At 44.3% G+C, this 16,066-nt stretch overlaps 1 protein-coding gene across 3 annotated transcripts in view; it reads right to left on the minus strand.

The window, feature by feature from the left end:
- Positions 1-16,066, minus strand: part of C9H1orf21 (chromosome 9 C1orf21 homolog) — a 115,131-nt gene that overhangs the window by 62,934 nt on the left and 36,131 nt on the right. For all 3 annotated transcript variants that reach the window (XM_068199504.1, XM_068199506.1, XM_068199505.1), the window contains exon 2: positions 7,415-7,620. In XM_068199504.1, coding sequence (XP_068055605.1) covers positions 7,415-7,508 — 94 coding nt within the window. In that variant the 5' untranslated portion in view covers positions 7,509-7,620. The remainder of the gene's footprint in view (positions 1-7,414; positions 7,621-16,066) is intronic.

A 16,066-nucleotide genomic window follows, 5' to 3' on the forward strand; every position in this document is an offset into this window, starting at 1 on the left:
TTACCACAATTTTTCCTTGCTTGCATGTACAGGTAGGCAATGAATGCCAGAGATTGTCTTTAAAAGATGAAGTGAAAAACTAAGTGTGTCTGTACCATAAAAGAAACGGATTTCCTTTAGCACCAAGGCTGCCAGAAAACACATCCTGGCTCCTTTCTAGCCAGCGCCAAAGGCGGATGTATGGCCCTATTTATAGCCCACTAATGCAATTGTGAAATGCACACCCCTTGCACTTCATTTGTGCATTCATGGGCTGGGACTGGACTCTCCATGGAGCTAAGCAGCTTGGAGGAAAGGTCACTCCCTAGAATAACCCCACGTTCCCTCTGCCCATACTCCAGGGACTGCAGAGACTCGCGGTCCTTTGGAGCCCTCTGGTCACTCTCTGGGTGCTCTGATGCCCATGGAGAGCTTGCAAAAGGGGAAAGCTCACATGAAAATAACCAGCAAGGAAGTGATGACCTGCCTGTGATTAATTTCTGCTCCTAAAAAAGGGATATCAACTGTTTCTCCACCTTGGCTCACCTTCTGTCTCTGTACTGTAAATCCCCGCTTGAAGTGCCGAGTCCAGCTGTGTGTGTATCATTCCAAACCCAGCACTGCAAAGATCTGGATAAAAACAGCTCCCTTCCTCTAAGGAGAATGACTGTGCAGAATAATTCCCTCATCTAATAGCATGACAAGGGGCTGTAAAAACAGTCCAAGAAGATTAACCACCAGAAGAAGGTCACTATAGAGTGTGAGGGCTCTCTAACTAATTTATGGATACCAGTTCTAAATCCAGCTTTCAGGTAGGAAAACCTCAGCAACCTTTCCATGGCAAAAATCTTCTATCCATTCAGGAAAGGCATTTCTTTTTGGGTCTTCCTGGTTATTTTTTTCAAATAGGCACCAAGAAGTATCTTCAAACACTGCTGCTCTACTGCCCGGACCATTTACAGCTAAGTAATTTTCCAGCACCCAGGTATCTAAAAAGCTACTCTCCCACTCCCATCACTTCTGAACTGGTTTTCTTCTCTGCTGGATTGGTGAAAATAGACACTGAAGACCAATCTTGCCAAAAGAGGCAAGGTACCTTCTTGGAGGTACCACCAGATCAGTGTTTCTGCACTTCCAAGGGGGAAAAAAATGGGCAAAAGAGCAGGAGAAGGGAGAACTATTTCAATGACCATCATTACATACAGAGCACAATTAATGGACAGCTGCTGTCAGTCCTGACTGCACTAAGAGGCCACAACCAGCCCCTTGAGACCCCACCTGCATCTCCTGCCCACGGATCCAGGAGCTCTGCTCCTGCTGAGACTTGGGCCTCCAGTCCCTGCCAGAGCAGGTCTGCCTGACTCTAGTCCTGCCTCTGGTCCCATCTCCTGGAGAGACCTCAGCCCCATGTTGTAGGTATCTTCTCTCCCATCTCTCCTCTTCCTGTCTCCAGCTTCATCTCCTGGTGCTCCTCACTGCATTCCCTGGATCTGGTTCACTGCCATGCCTGGGACTGCTCTTTTTGCAGTGTTTATATATCTATATATCTATATTTTTGTGCTGGAGAGGGAGAAGAGCTTGTTTTGTTACTACTCAGAGCAGCCTCTTCCCTCTTCTGCAAAAGCAGCACCTTTTCCAAGAGCTATGAAGATGAGCCACTTCCATATATAAAAGGTGAAAATACAGTTTTAATTCATGTAGAAAACACTTTCTTTGCACACATTGATCATGAATACGTAACTAGACAAAACCTGAGGGTGCAGTTTGGTTTTGTTTTGATTTTCTTTAAACTCTATTGCTTCCTTATGGCAATAAAATAGTAAATAATTGACTTACCAAGGGTGTTCCCAGAGTTACACAAATACATCATAAACCTAGATAACACATGCAATTTTGTTACATCTCCCACATAAACATAACCAGGGTAGGCAGGGTTTGGTTCTATTTGTTTCTCTCACTTCCTGAAGCACTTGTTTAGAACTGCCCTGTTTGCTTCGATAAGAAGCAGGCTATCAACAAATTCCTAAATAAGGCAAGGAAAGAGAAGCACAGAATGGTTTGGGTTGGAAGATTATCCCATCCCACCCCTGCCATGGGCAGGGACACCTTCCACTAATCCACGCTCCTACAAGCCCTGTCCAGCCTGGCCTTGGACACTGCCAGGGATCCAGGGGCAGCCACAGCTTCTCTGGGCACCCTGTGCCAGGGCCTGCCCACCCTCACAGGGAACAATTCCTTCCCAATCACTAATCTAAATCTGCCTTCTGGCAGTTAAAAAGCACAGAGTCCAGTACAATTCTGGAAGATGCTCGTGCACTTCAACCCTCTGCTGCAATGCACTCACTCACTCATCTGCTTTTCTTAAGCTTTCAAGCACTGGAACAAGATCTACTTTACAGCATGAGCTGCTGGAACCACGAACAACATGAAACCCTCCCTTCCAGGAGCTCTGGCAGAATCTGAATTTAAGCAATGAAAATCTCCTCCTTTGAAACTCACTGTGATATTTGGTTTTAGACCCCTGAGACTGAGTTTTCAGAGAGTGGGTGCCTACAGGCCGCTCACTTCCGTGGAGCTTGGATTAAGAACAAGCGCCTGGGATTGCACCTGAAATATTTTTCATGTTTGCCTTTAAAAAAAGTTGTAGCCTCAAAGTATGGAATTAGGACACATTATGGGGCTGGTCCCCTTATGCATCTGTCCCCAGAATGAGTAAGAGCTGATACTGCAGAACATACCAGGACAGCCACATGAGCTGGAGCAGTTCCTCCTGCGGTGTTCATCAGCTAACCACCACAGCCCATCAAATAAAGGCTGCCAGGCAAATAAAGGCAAAGGGAAATGTGTGCTTGGTGCAGTGAGACCTTCTGATCCCAGCACACATCCACACTTGACAGGACAAGTTCCATTGCTTAAGCTACAGCATTCCAGACAGCTTCAGTTCACTGACAGCCATGGTGTCTTCTAGAACAAAGAAATTGTTTTCAATTTTAGATTTTTTTTTCCACCACCTGACAATTGAGGGGAAGGGAGAGGGGTTAAAATGGTGTAACATCAGGAATGTGGTATTCACTGAAAACATTTCTCAGATATTTTTCTGACTGAAAATTTTAACTGAAAACTTCCCCACTTCAAGTGGCCAGATGACCTCCAGAATTTTGTGTACCACAACAAGACGGGTTTAGAAGTTACCTCCTATTCATTAAGGACATCTGAACAGTCTTCCTAGGCCTAGAGATATTTTGAATTGTCCTGAGCAACATCCCAAGCCTCAAATTTTCAGTAAAATGATACTCCTGGTCTGTTAAGGAAAGAGCCTGCAAAGCAAACGAACCTCTGCAAAGGAATGGACACACTATTTTTGGAGATGACAGTGCATATTTAGGAAAGGTAAATCATAGTCCAAATTCCCCCTTGTTATTCCCCTTTTGCATAGAGTGGACATATTTTAAGGGTTTCAATTATTTTAGCAATTTGGCATTTACTTCAAACTAAGTCAGGGTTCTGCTGTCTTTGACAGAGAAAAGGAAGGAAATACCTGTCACAAGACAGGGATGAACAGAAGGGAAACAATCCCATAAAACACACAGGGATAAAGAAAACATCAGTGTGAGAAAGAAAACTGCCCTAGGGTTGGTGAAGCAATCAGACACTACCACAGAATCCCAGGAGGACTGGGATTGGGTTGGGAAGGACCTTAGAGCCCATCTCTTAGAGCCCCTGCCGTGGGCAGGGACACCTCCCACTATCCCAGCTTGCTCCAAGCCCCATCCAAGCACAAGCCTGTCTTTGTGCATTAATCAATTTTTCAATCTCATTACAGTGCTTTACTGCTGAAGACTTCCTTTCCTAGCCTTCTCCCAGCTGTTCTGAGATAAACTGGTTTATAAACTATTTTGCTTTGCGTTCAGCTTTATTTAGACAGGTTGAGCAACTGGAGCTGCTCTTAGTAACAGAAATCCCACCATGATATTCCCATTTTGTCAGAAAATTCTGACCTGACATGTTAACTCCCCTTTTTGCAAAGCACCCAGGAGCTCCATGGAAACATCTGGATTAAGCCTCTTGACTAATGAAAACATTCTGATATGTTTTTTTCCCCCAAATCACATTACCACTTACTTTCTTACAGAAAGAATTACTTCAATAACCTCCTCCTCAAAGGAACATCCCATAATTTTTTTATAAAGGCACAAATAAAATTAATCTACAAGAGATGCTATATTATTAAAACATATGCTGAAATCAACAATGCTCAAGGCTCTAGCAGGGCATTTTGTTCTTCATTGGTATTTACATATTATAGTTCTTATGTATTGCCCTGGAAATCAGCTTTGAAGTGGAATGATGAATAAATGAAGATTTATTATTACTATCCTTATTAGAGAGATTTTAAAGTCATTAGAGACCAACAGACATAATAATCATATTATATTCAATCTTCTCTAGAACATCTCCTTTGATAGGCCTGCTAACTCAATTATTTAAATATATATTACAGCAAAATGCAGCATGACTTCTACAGCTTGGGACAGGGTGGAAATTTTTGTTTTGGTTTCATTTACCAGGATTTATCCTTACAGAATTCATGGGTTTCTTGGTTTTAAACACCAGGATTTCAAATTGACAGCAAGCACATGGCTCAATGTGTCTGCTCAGCTAAAATAAAAGGTTATAGCTGGGGAAGAAATAGGGTACCGGAGATCAATCTTAACCTGCAGTGTCTTTAAAAAGTTAAAGAAAAATCTCCCAGAAGCCATGATCTCCCGATAAGTCAATAGACTTGACTGTAACCAATCCCACCATGAAAGAAGAAAAAAAGATCCAGAGGTTCTGAGGAAGAGCCAAAGCAGAACTGCACCAATCTGAGAAGCTGAGAAAATTCTATCTGGATTCAATGTCAGTCACGTAAAAACTACTCATGGGGAAAAAAAATCCAAACACTGCTTAACTGGAAAGTACAATCCTTACTATTGGCTCTTTCTGCCTGCAGCTTGTCTGGGGCAGGTGCTGGAGGAAGGAAGGTGAACTGTTTCCAGTGGGGTGTAGTTACACAGCGAGGGGCAATTTCCTGTCAGCCACATCCTCCGACCCCACCGCCTGCCCAGGGAAGGCAGCACCAGCACTCTGCTCTTGTGCTTTAATCCTCTCATTGCTGTACCAAATCCCTCGGGATTTCCTCCCCTTGTGAATCATCTGAGGCAATGTGGCTGTCACAGCCATGAGGCTCATCCCTGCTAGCTCTGCACAGGCTCCTGATGTCCCATTAGTCCCCAGCTGCCAACACTGCCTGTGTTCCCTGTCTGTGCCCAGCATGGCTCGTGCTCACTGAGATTCTCAGGGTGGTACCGACACATCGGCCACCTTCCAGCCCCACCTGACTTCTGCTTCCTTTATTTGCAGCCTCCTCCTCAAGAATTAACCTCTAACTCCCTTTCCATCACCTCCTTTTCTCCTTGTTTCCCCACCACTCACCTTGGTTTAGCTCTGCCTGTTCTTACTGCAGGGAGCTTTCAATCCCTACAGGCAGCACAGATACTCTGCTCGTGGCCACTGGCTGGGTGAGACACTGCTGTCTCTTCCCAAAAATAAGAAAGGAAGCATCAGGGTGGGGAGGCCCTGGCACAGGGTGCCCAGAGAAGCTGTGGCTGCCCCTGGATCCCTGGCAGTGTCCAAGGCCAGGCTGGACAGGGCTTGGATCACCCTGGGACAGTGGAAGGTGTCTCTGCCCATGGCAGGGGTGGCACTGGGTGATCTGTAAAACTCCAGCTCAACCTCCTCCTGCACCCAGCTCCTGACCTTGAACCTGTCTTTCAACAGCAAGGGAAAAATGTGACTTCTATGGCTACCATTCAATGAGTTAAATCAGACTCCAACTCTGCTAAGAAGGAATCAGTCATGGACTCAGGTCTTTAGGAATGACAAATCCCACACCTAAACTAAAGCATGGGCCAGAAAATGGTTAACAGCAGCTAGTACTCCTGACAGTAAAATACAGAACGATTAACAGCCCTCAAATGGATCCCAGAATACCTAAATGATACTGCTGACACCAGTCCAGCTCTATAAGTGGGAGCCTTTTAAAATCCCTTCAATCTTCTTGATCCTCTAACTCCAGAAGCTACTTTGAGTTTCCTGTGTTAAAGTTATGATCTTTGGCCCACAGCAGGTGGTTAAACCACCACCAAAAAAAAAAAAAAAAAAAAAAAAAAAAAAAAAAAAAAAAAAAAAAAGAAGAGACTGAGTGTCACATTTTGCCAAAAATTGCTCCCTCACTAACTATAAGCTAAAATGTAAACTCAAATTCCTTTGAGCAACTGATAGAATATTCTGTTTATGACAGCACTTAAAATCTATTTTAAGCAAAAGCAATGTACTGAGCTCACAATTCCAAACCCAGCATCTCCCAGGGATGAGAAAGAGGACTGAACAGTCTTGAAGTCTGTTCAACAACTGCTTTCTATTCAGGTAACACAACACCTTTGGGAAGTCTTACTCTGGGATCCATTGGGAGAGCAAGCCAGCCCTCAGAAGGGCTGGAAAAAACACCAGGGAGGTTTGGTGTACTCAGTACCAAGGCATCTGTTTTAAGAATAACAATACCAAGGCAGCTTATTCACAGCTGACTTAACTTTCAGACAGATATCCAGGTATCCAGGTTCAGAAATTTCATTTCTGAACAGTCTTTCAGATAACTCCTGACATTTTAAAATCTGTACTTAAATATTTACATCTTTATCTAAAAAAAAAAAAAAAAAACCATTGTGTATACTAACAGAATCTGGGGCAAAAAACCCCATGAAGCTGACTATGATTTTATCTCCTATCATTTTACCTCTCCTGATGCACAAGACCTGGATCACAGACCAGTCTTCACAATGAACCAGATGTTTTCATCTCACGTTCCCAGCTTCCCAGCACCACTAAATCCCTCAGTTTCTAGTTTCATTGTACCTTCAAACCCTGTTTGCTCTAGGATTTCAGAACTAATGTTTTATTGCTTTACAGAAGTGAGGAATTACTTTTCCTACCAAACAGATTTTTATTTTTAGGAAATGCGTCAACTGTGTTGGTACCCAATGGCATACAAACATATAACAGAGACACATATATAAATACATGTATAAATACATGTATAAATACATGTATAAATACATGAGGGGGTCGTGCAACTCAATGTCTTTGAACTGTTCCAGGATTTGTGGAGGCAAAGACAGTGTAGTACCATACACCACTTAAAATGTTATTTTTTTCACTAAGGATTTCACTTGTTTCAAGCGTCCTGGTACCCTCCCCTGGATGGGCCAACTGCTCTGCCATTGTGCTGTATTTTAACAGGCATTTTTGCTTTGTATTTGGTGAAGAGTTAAGACTCCCTCGTACACCTCCCAGGACATTCATGGTGCTGGGAGAAAGACAATCCAGCAACACTCACCCCCAAACACATCTCCGTTCTGGTAGTTCTTGCCCTTCTGAGTTTCCTCTTCGTTTTGAACAGTAGACACATGCTTGGCGGAGGCACAGCCCATAGCTTCATTCAGACAGCTCCAGCTGCACCGAACCACAGATCATCTCTAGCAACGCCCGCTCATCCTCGCAGAAATAATCCACCTTCCTGCTCGGCTCTCGCGTGCCCTTCACCTAAACACGGCCAAAGAGAGAGGAAAACATTCACACAAGGTACCCTCGACACAGCGAGCTTCAAGGAGATAAAAAGTGGAGTTTGTGAGGAGGAGCACAAGGGCACAGCCTCCATGGCCTGAGGCTGCTAAAACCATATTCCATAAGAGCTGGTACAGGCAGGTCATGATAAAGGTACCTCCACCCTGCCCTGGGACAGAGCAGTTGAACTCAAAGCCTCTTCCAGCCTGATTCTTTAATCTGTGGCTTGAAGAAAGCAACATGCAGATCTGTTTCCCACCCAGCCAGCTATTCTCACAGAACGCAGAGGGTTTTGGGAGAGGAGATAAGAAACCATCAGTATCTGCTCCTCCTGCTCCTTTTACCAATCTACCCATCAAGCCAGATTTCTTAAAAGCATTTTACTGATTAAGAGCTGCTAATTGCAAGTGTTCGGACAAAATAACTCCTCTAAATCAATTAAAGATCTTATGTTCCCAGATGTGAAAGGCGATAGTCAGCTGCATTATCTTTTCTCTACGTGTTCATTATTCTACTCAATCCATAAAACCTCCATCGCTCAGAAAGACAACCACCCCCATTTTAAGATAGAATAACACTCCCTGAACAGTCCAGATGTCACATAAAACAAAAGGGAAAAGAAAAATCTAATACAGAACTGTAATATTTTAGGTTAAAAAGAAATTCAAATTCATGAACTGTATATTGCTAAATGGTTCTGCACTGGAACAAAAGCTACCTCAAAGTTTGGAGAGATGACCTGGTTTGCCTTTCCACCAGCCAAACTTTTCAGAAGAAAGAAAAGTGAGAAACTCCCCCTTTTGCCAAGTGTTTTAGCTTCAGCTATAGCATAAGATCATACACGCAATTTCTTAATTCATTACTTCTGAGCATGTACTTTACAAGGCTGTGGCTCATTTTGCTCCACGCTGACAATTTAATGTGTAACATCAGACAGGCGCTCTTACCTAGGATAGGGAGAGCTGGAGCGAGGTGATCTTTAAGGTCCTTTCCAACCCAAAGCATTCTATGACACAGCAGTATCCATTCCAGCAGAAATGTATAATCCCAAGGGAAGTGTTGACCTTCCTTTCCCTGAGCACTCAGCACTGGGCAGGTCAGTGACACACCAGCACATGGTCTAGGAGGGTTCTGCTCCTGCCTCCGCAGGGATTTTCCTGCCCATCCCCAAAGCCACAGACATGAGGATGTGGCAGCCAGGCTCAGAGCAATTCCGTTTAGCAGACCATGGCTTTCACCAAGCAAGGGGAAGGACTCTGGATGCAGAACCACCTCTAACTCTTACTCACAGCCAGCTTCCCCCTTCTCTGCACAGAGCAGTGCTTCTCCTCCACTTGGCAAGGGCATCCCAGAACATGCAATGTGTATCTGCTAGTCCCTGTTCCCAGCAGCCACCCCTCCGTAGTTTTGTTTCAGTACATCCCCCAACATGCTCTACTTTCTTCCTTCTCTTATACGTGCACACCTGAGCCTGAATTTCTCATTGCTCCATCCTCCTCTTCCCCCTTAGACAAAGCTAATTATTCACTCCAAAACACAGATTTTATAGGATCACAGAAAAGCTTGGGATGGGAGGGACTATGAACTCATCTCGTTGCAACCTCTGCCATGGGCAGTGACACCATCCTCTAGCCCAGGCTGCTCCAAGCCCCATCCAACCTGGCCTTGGACACTTCCAGGGCCAATGTTTGGGGCAATTAACACCAGGCATTGTTGCTGTTAGTGGAAGGGAGTGAGCACACCCCTCTGGAGCGATTTTTTTAACCCTACATGGTTGCATAACTTCACCCCATCCCGGAAAACCTAGATTTTACAGGAAAAGTCACTATAAAGCCAGGGAAGTTCCTCAGTTTTTGCAGTTCAGGGAGGGTCACAGCTGACAGTTCATCCTCTCCTCTGTTCAAGTAGCAGCCTGCACTAAGGTGTTCATCTCACTGTTGGGGGGAAACAAGGATCCAAAGGGATTTAAAGCATCAGCCATGCAGTGTTTGGAGACAGGTAAAGACACACAGGGGCGTGGGATGGAGGAGAAATACCTGGACTGGAAATGAAATGGGGACTTATCTTCCCAGAGGACATAAATTTGGGTGAAGACAAAAGCTTTTAATGGACCAGCTGAAAAAAATGAGGGGGTAAACATGATCAACAGAGTCTTTGCTTCAGATTTCAGAGAAAAGCAGGAGCCTCCGGGCTCCAGACAGAGCCTGAAAACACTGATTTCTAGTTTAAAATACAAGCAGTAGTGTTATTCCAGAGAAAAGGGTGTGGCCAACTATAGGAAAAGGAGCAAGGGAAGGCTTGATTCAACCCTGGAAAGGATGTGAAGGTGTTTGGGTGAGACCTGGGTAGGAGGGTGTCGTGGGGAGCCTACCACAGCTCAGCACCTCTGAGCAGAACTGCAGGCACAGAAGTACCTGTTGAATGAATTATGCTCCTGCCATATTCAATTATTTTTCCCGTTTCCTTTTCTGTCTCTCAGCAGGGACCGTTTACAAAAGGGAAAACAGCTGCTTAGTAATAAAACCCAAATGTATTTCACAAAGGAGCAGTGGGTTGGGTTTAGGAAGGAGATTTTTTTCTGAAGCCTTATACAGCCAGCATGCAGCACAACAAATTGCAAAATACTTAATTATTGATTAGTGCCCAGGATGGTGATGGTCCCAGGACCACTGAGCTGCATGAACAATCAGGAGCAAGGAGATACAGAACAGGAATGCAGAAGGATAAAGCTCTTTGGGGGAGAAAAGGAAGAAATATCCACTGTCAAATCTCTCCTGCAGCATTTTGGTAGCACACATCAACCTCTAAAAATATGGTCACGATTGAAAGCATGCTGTGATTAAAGGAAACAGATGGGGATACAAGAACTGGAAGTTTCACTTTTTACATTAAAGCACAGCAATCAGAGCAGCACCTGAAAAAGCCATACAATTAATAGTTGGGTTATGGAGGCAAACTTCTCCTGCTGCCAATAAACTGGGCTGAGAAAGCTACTGAAAAATGACCTCCAAGGTGAGTCTAACACACACTTCCAGGCATGTTCCTTGGACTGCTGTTAACACAGCACTGTGAACACAGGTAATGAACACAACCCAGGGATAGTAGAGGATTTAATACCAAGAACAGAGTTGGAGGAAAGCAGCATTAATTTCACAGGGGATGAAACCTGGTACAGGGCAGCACGATGCTCTCCAGCCTTGGGAGACCTCCCCTGTCTGAGGACCAGAGCCCCTCAGGGATGAGGTTTGGGAATCACTCAGAAGAGAGGGGCTGGTCCTCACTCAGTGGGATGCCTGGCAAAGCTTTGGGGATGTGAAACACAGCACTTCACCCAGCAGCAGAACAACACATCCGTTCCTCCTCCTCCTCCCCCACTTCTGCACAAATGTAATCCTCCCTTTTGTCTTCCACAGCATTTTGGGGGCACACATATTTTCAGAAGCCAAAAAGAAAAAGAAGAAGAAAACCTCAAACCATTTGCAGTTCATGTTCACCACCCACCATCACTAATTATCAGGATTTGAGAGGCAATTTGCAGGCTCCTATCTGCAAAATGCTGGTGAGAAAAATCTCTCAGGCAGATCAAAAGTGTCTACACCACCCCCAAATGAAATGCAGCAGGTTGAGGATTAACATCTTACAGCAGGTCAGAAGACTAGAGGCACTCTCAGATGCTGTGCTTTGTACCCCAAGTTTCTTCTGAGCTAAAAACAGGGGAGCTCAACTCTTAAAATAGAAAATACCCTTGGAAACCTTCAGCACTTCCTTTTTTCTTTCTCCTGAGCAATGTCTATGATGTGTTTTTTCTTTTACCAACTCTTTCAACACTTCATTAATCCACTCATTACACCCTCACCTTTATTTCTGATGGTCAAAGGCTGCATCCTTGACAAAACACATTTTGCTTCCACAGGCGCTTCATACAAATGGAGGACTTCCAGTGTTTTACAACAAATGCATAATAATTCTTCTGCTACAACAGGTGTATTTGTTTTCATCTTTATTGCATTGAGATAACTGATCTTGCATCATCTTCAGGCTGCAGATTCATCCACAAGTTTCTTTCCGTGCTGACCACACAGGAAATCAGGTTAAAATTTCACAATGCTCAAGAGATCAAAGCAACAATTTTCATGCAACCATGAAAAACCCCTAAGCTAAAAAAGCCACACTGGCTTTTCCTGTGAAACAACCTGTTCGAGGCAGACCTTGAGAATTTAACTTACTGCTACTAATTACATTTATTTCCTATCAGAAATAGGCCTGTTTGATTTCCATTTCATTTTTTTTCCCAAAAAGAAGAAAGCAGAAATGAATTCCAAATTTGTCCTGCACTTCTCCACTGCGACATCTCTCTTTCTCAGCTACCCTCCACCACAAAAGATGGATTTTTGGGTTTTATTCAACAGCCAAAAGACATTTTTGGAGCCAAAAAGATAGCACTTTTGCCTTTGAAGTGCACCAATGGCCAGGAGGGAAAGAGAAAAATATTTTTTAAAAAAAGTTCATATAAGGTCTCTTTCTCCTTCTTCAAATTATTCAAATTGGCATGAATAGTGCAGTTATACTGAAAATTAACCCACTGACTTGCTAAATAAGCAGGGCTAAATTAACAGCAGAATGAGTGATGCAAACACTCTAGAGCATCATCTTCCAGTGGCACTAGGGGGAAAAGACAAGTCAAGGTGAGTGGTGACTTCTGTTCCTTGGGAGCCATGGACAAACCATGCTGCCCTCACCCACTGGTACAAACAGCCAGGAAATGAAGCATTTTCTGCCCTTCTATGAATTGTTTGCCCCAGTGATGCTCAAGCCCTGTGTTTATTATGCATTTCAGCCTCCTGCTGGAAGCAGGCTGTCCCAGAGAGCCAGGCGAGCAGAGCAGTGACTGCCTGGAAGGGAAGGGAATCAGCTGCATGCTGTAAAGCCAGGAGCCCAGGGAAGCACACCATGGCTTTACACTAAACCAGCTTTACACTAAACCAGCCAGGAGCCCAGGGAAGCACACCATGGCTTTACACTAAACCAGCTTTACACGAAACCAGCCAGGAGCCCAGGGAAGCACACCATGGCTTTACACTAAACCAGCTTTACACGAAACCAGCCAGGAGCCCAGGGAAGCACACCATGGCTTTACACTAAACCAGCTTTACACGAAACCAGCCAGGAGCCCAGGGAAGCACACCATGGCTTTACACTAAACCAGCTTTACACGAAACCAGCCAGGAGCCCAGGGAAGCACACCATGGCTTTACACTAAACCAGCTTTACACGAAACCAGCCAGGAGCCCAGGGAAGCACACCATGGCTTTACACTAAACCAGCTTTACACTAAACCAGCCAGGAGCCCAGGGAAGCACACCATGGCTTTACACTAAACCAGCTTTACACTAAACCAGCCAGGAGCCCAGGGAAGCACACCATGGCTTTACACTAAACCAGCTTTACACTAAACCAGCCAGGAGCCCAGGGAAGCACACCATGGCTTTACACTAAACCAGCATTGACACACGAAACCAGCCCAGCTGCCAGACCAATGGGCTGCCCTGCGTCCTCCCCTGGGAAGCTGCACTCAGCACAAATCCCTTTTCCAAGAGAAAACAGGGATACTGCAAGTTGACAGCTAAAACCATCCGGCATTACAGAGAAGATAATCTACCTAGTTTTTCTCAGCAGGGAGAGCCTGATTTGAATTAATTCTACTAATTCATATCATCAGCTGAAAACAGGACAGCCTTTGCTCCCCTGGGGCTTAGATCACCTTTTTCATCAGCAAAATTTGCTGATCTTATTTTCTTTTGCTTGCAATCAGGATTTCTGCTGATCCAGTACATGGGGTTTTGATATATTAAAGCAACAAGTGATTTCCAAATAGAAAAGCTCTCAACAGCATCATGATACTTCCTGGGAGCATCTTCTCCTTGCTCAGACTCTTAAGGAGAAATACCACCAGTAAATCCATGGAAAAAGACTTCAAACATCATGGAGTAAAATACAAATATGGAAGGGAAAGGGAATTGCATTGCAATCATCCTCTTCATTCACACAAGGTGGAGTTAAAGTAAAATCAGTGTGAAAAGCACAGCAGCACATGAGATGTCAATCATACAACTTACCATTTTTCCCAAGAAAATTAATTACATTTCAGTCTGAATTTCTTTTACCCTCAAATACTTTAGGAGTAGCGATACAAATATTACCACCACATTACAGAATGCAATTCTAATATTTAATAACTTCCCCTCCCCATGAGAATTATTTGACAAAATTTTGAAGATAGCTGACATTTAATTGGCTGGCAAGACTGTAGAATATTTGTTTTATCTTGCACACAGAGATGGCCTGTTTCAGGTGAGAACCCAAACTTTTCAAACATATTTCATCTGCACAACCTCTGCCAAACCAGTAGCAGTACCAGAGCTGGCCTTTAACATAGAAGCAGGTACTACTCAACCAGATTTCTGAAGATTCAGGACACTTATCCAAAATATTTTCAGGAAAAAAACAAGAACTTTTCATAAAAAATAAGATTATATGACAATATGTACAGAACACCTAAATATTTCCTGCTTCTACAGCAGAGATTGCTGTGGCTGTTAGAAGGACATGACAGAGATATTCACAAAATCACAGGATGGTTTGGGTGGGAAGGACCTTAAAGCCCACACCATCCTATCCCTGCCATGACAGGAATCTTTCACTGTCCCAGGTTGCTCCAAGCCCTGTCCAGCCTGGCCTTGGACACTGCCAGGGATCCAGGGGCAGCCACAGCTTCTCTGGGCACCCTGTGCCAGGACCTGCCCACCCGCGCAGGGAGGAATTTCTCCCCAGTATCTCATCTAACCCTGCCCTCTGGCAGTTTGTAGCCATTACCTTGCCCCACACTAAAAATGACTACAGTCAACACCAGACAACTAAAAACCCACCAGCAACCACCATGAGGGATCTGGTTAAAGCAACGAGACCTTTCCACTGACTTGAGGTGCCTTGAGGTCACTTCCTGAACCTCGAGTTTCATGAAACAAAGACTGTTTTGTGATTTATTTCCAAAGGGATTTTGAAAATGCAGTGCTGGTGGTGGCACCTCGGGCTGATGTGACGTAAGACACTAGACAGGACTACAGAAAAGCCAGGCTCCATTTTCAGTACATGACTTTCTTGTGTATCTAAGAATAATCTCCAGCATTTACTGTAATGGGGAGGTAGCTCAAGCACCTCTAAAGTATAAAAAAAGCAAGCAATAAGCTCTCCTATTTAATTTTATTTCTTTAAGAGTAAGATGTGATTTACTGAGCAGGACACAGTAAAAGGCCCTGAGGTACAGGAACAGTGATTTATACAATATTTAATACACTCCAAGCACAGGTCTGAGCATCATCTCCCTTTTGAAGACTCACTCCCCTTGCTCTGCCTTAATAAAATAATTTAAAGATGCAACCATTACATCTAGGCAGTCACCATCATCATGTCAAATCACACTAAAATAATTGATGTAGAAACTACAGCCACTTCATCAACAAGACCCTCTGCTTTGGAGGAAGACATTGAGGGATAATTACCACACTGAAAACACAGCTTTGCTCTCCTGAGTTCCTCTCACCTTCCCACCAGGGCTGAGGGATCAATCTCCACATGTCAAAACTGACTCTGGCTGGAGCTGAGCTTTTTTAAGGACTACCCCTCTCCCAGAAAAGGCAGTGGTTTAACAAGTCTCTCCTAAAAATGTGAAGCACATACTTCCTTATTTCAACAGGAAAAGCATCAAGGACCTAATACCACCCACTAGTGTGGTAGCGAAGACCTGGGATTTTACGACTTGAATGTCTAATCTTCATTTTTTGTTCTTTCACACTTCGATTTCCTTCCCAAACTTCTTCTTAATCTTTCCTGTGTGCCATCATGAAGGTAGAAATAACCACACTGAGATGGGCCCTAATGCAATTATCTGTAATTGCACATGTGCAGGGTCTCACCTCCCTTTAGACCCACGGATTTATCATTAACAGCTCTACAACAAAAAGCCCCACAGTCAGCTGACTGGTTATTCTCTAGAAAATTCTCAAAAATATCCACAAATGAGATGACAGACCCTGGCATCTGCCTCCACCTCCAGCTCCATCAGTGAATGATGAATACATACACAGCAGCATTTCTCCTCCCTGCTCAAAAATCCAGCACAGAATTACCCCACCTCAGGGAACTGCTTTGACTCTGCCTTGAATATACACTCTCCAGTTATGCTGTGAGCTTCCAGCTTCCACCTGGAGACCTTTCCTTGCATCCTGGTAAGCTTGGCCAAACAGCATGTCAGGGCCAAATTCCTGGCCACAGAGGAAGGGGAAAGCAGCTGCAAGCTGGAGAGGGTGGCTGGATGTCCCTGGATGTCTCTGCACCCACGCAGAGCCCACAACCCGCCCCCCACCTC

The sequence above is a fragment of the Anomalospiza imberbis genome, chromosome 9 (genome assembly GCF_031753505.1).
Source record: "Anomalospiza imberbis isolate Cuckoo-Finch-1a 21T00152 chromosome 9, ASM3175350v1, whole genome shotgun sequence".
Classification (NCBI taxonomy): domain Eukaryota; kingdom Metazoa; phylum Chordata; class Aves; order Passeriformes; family Viduidae; genus Anomalospiza; species Anomalospiza imberbis.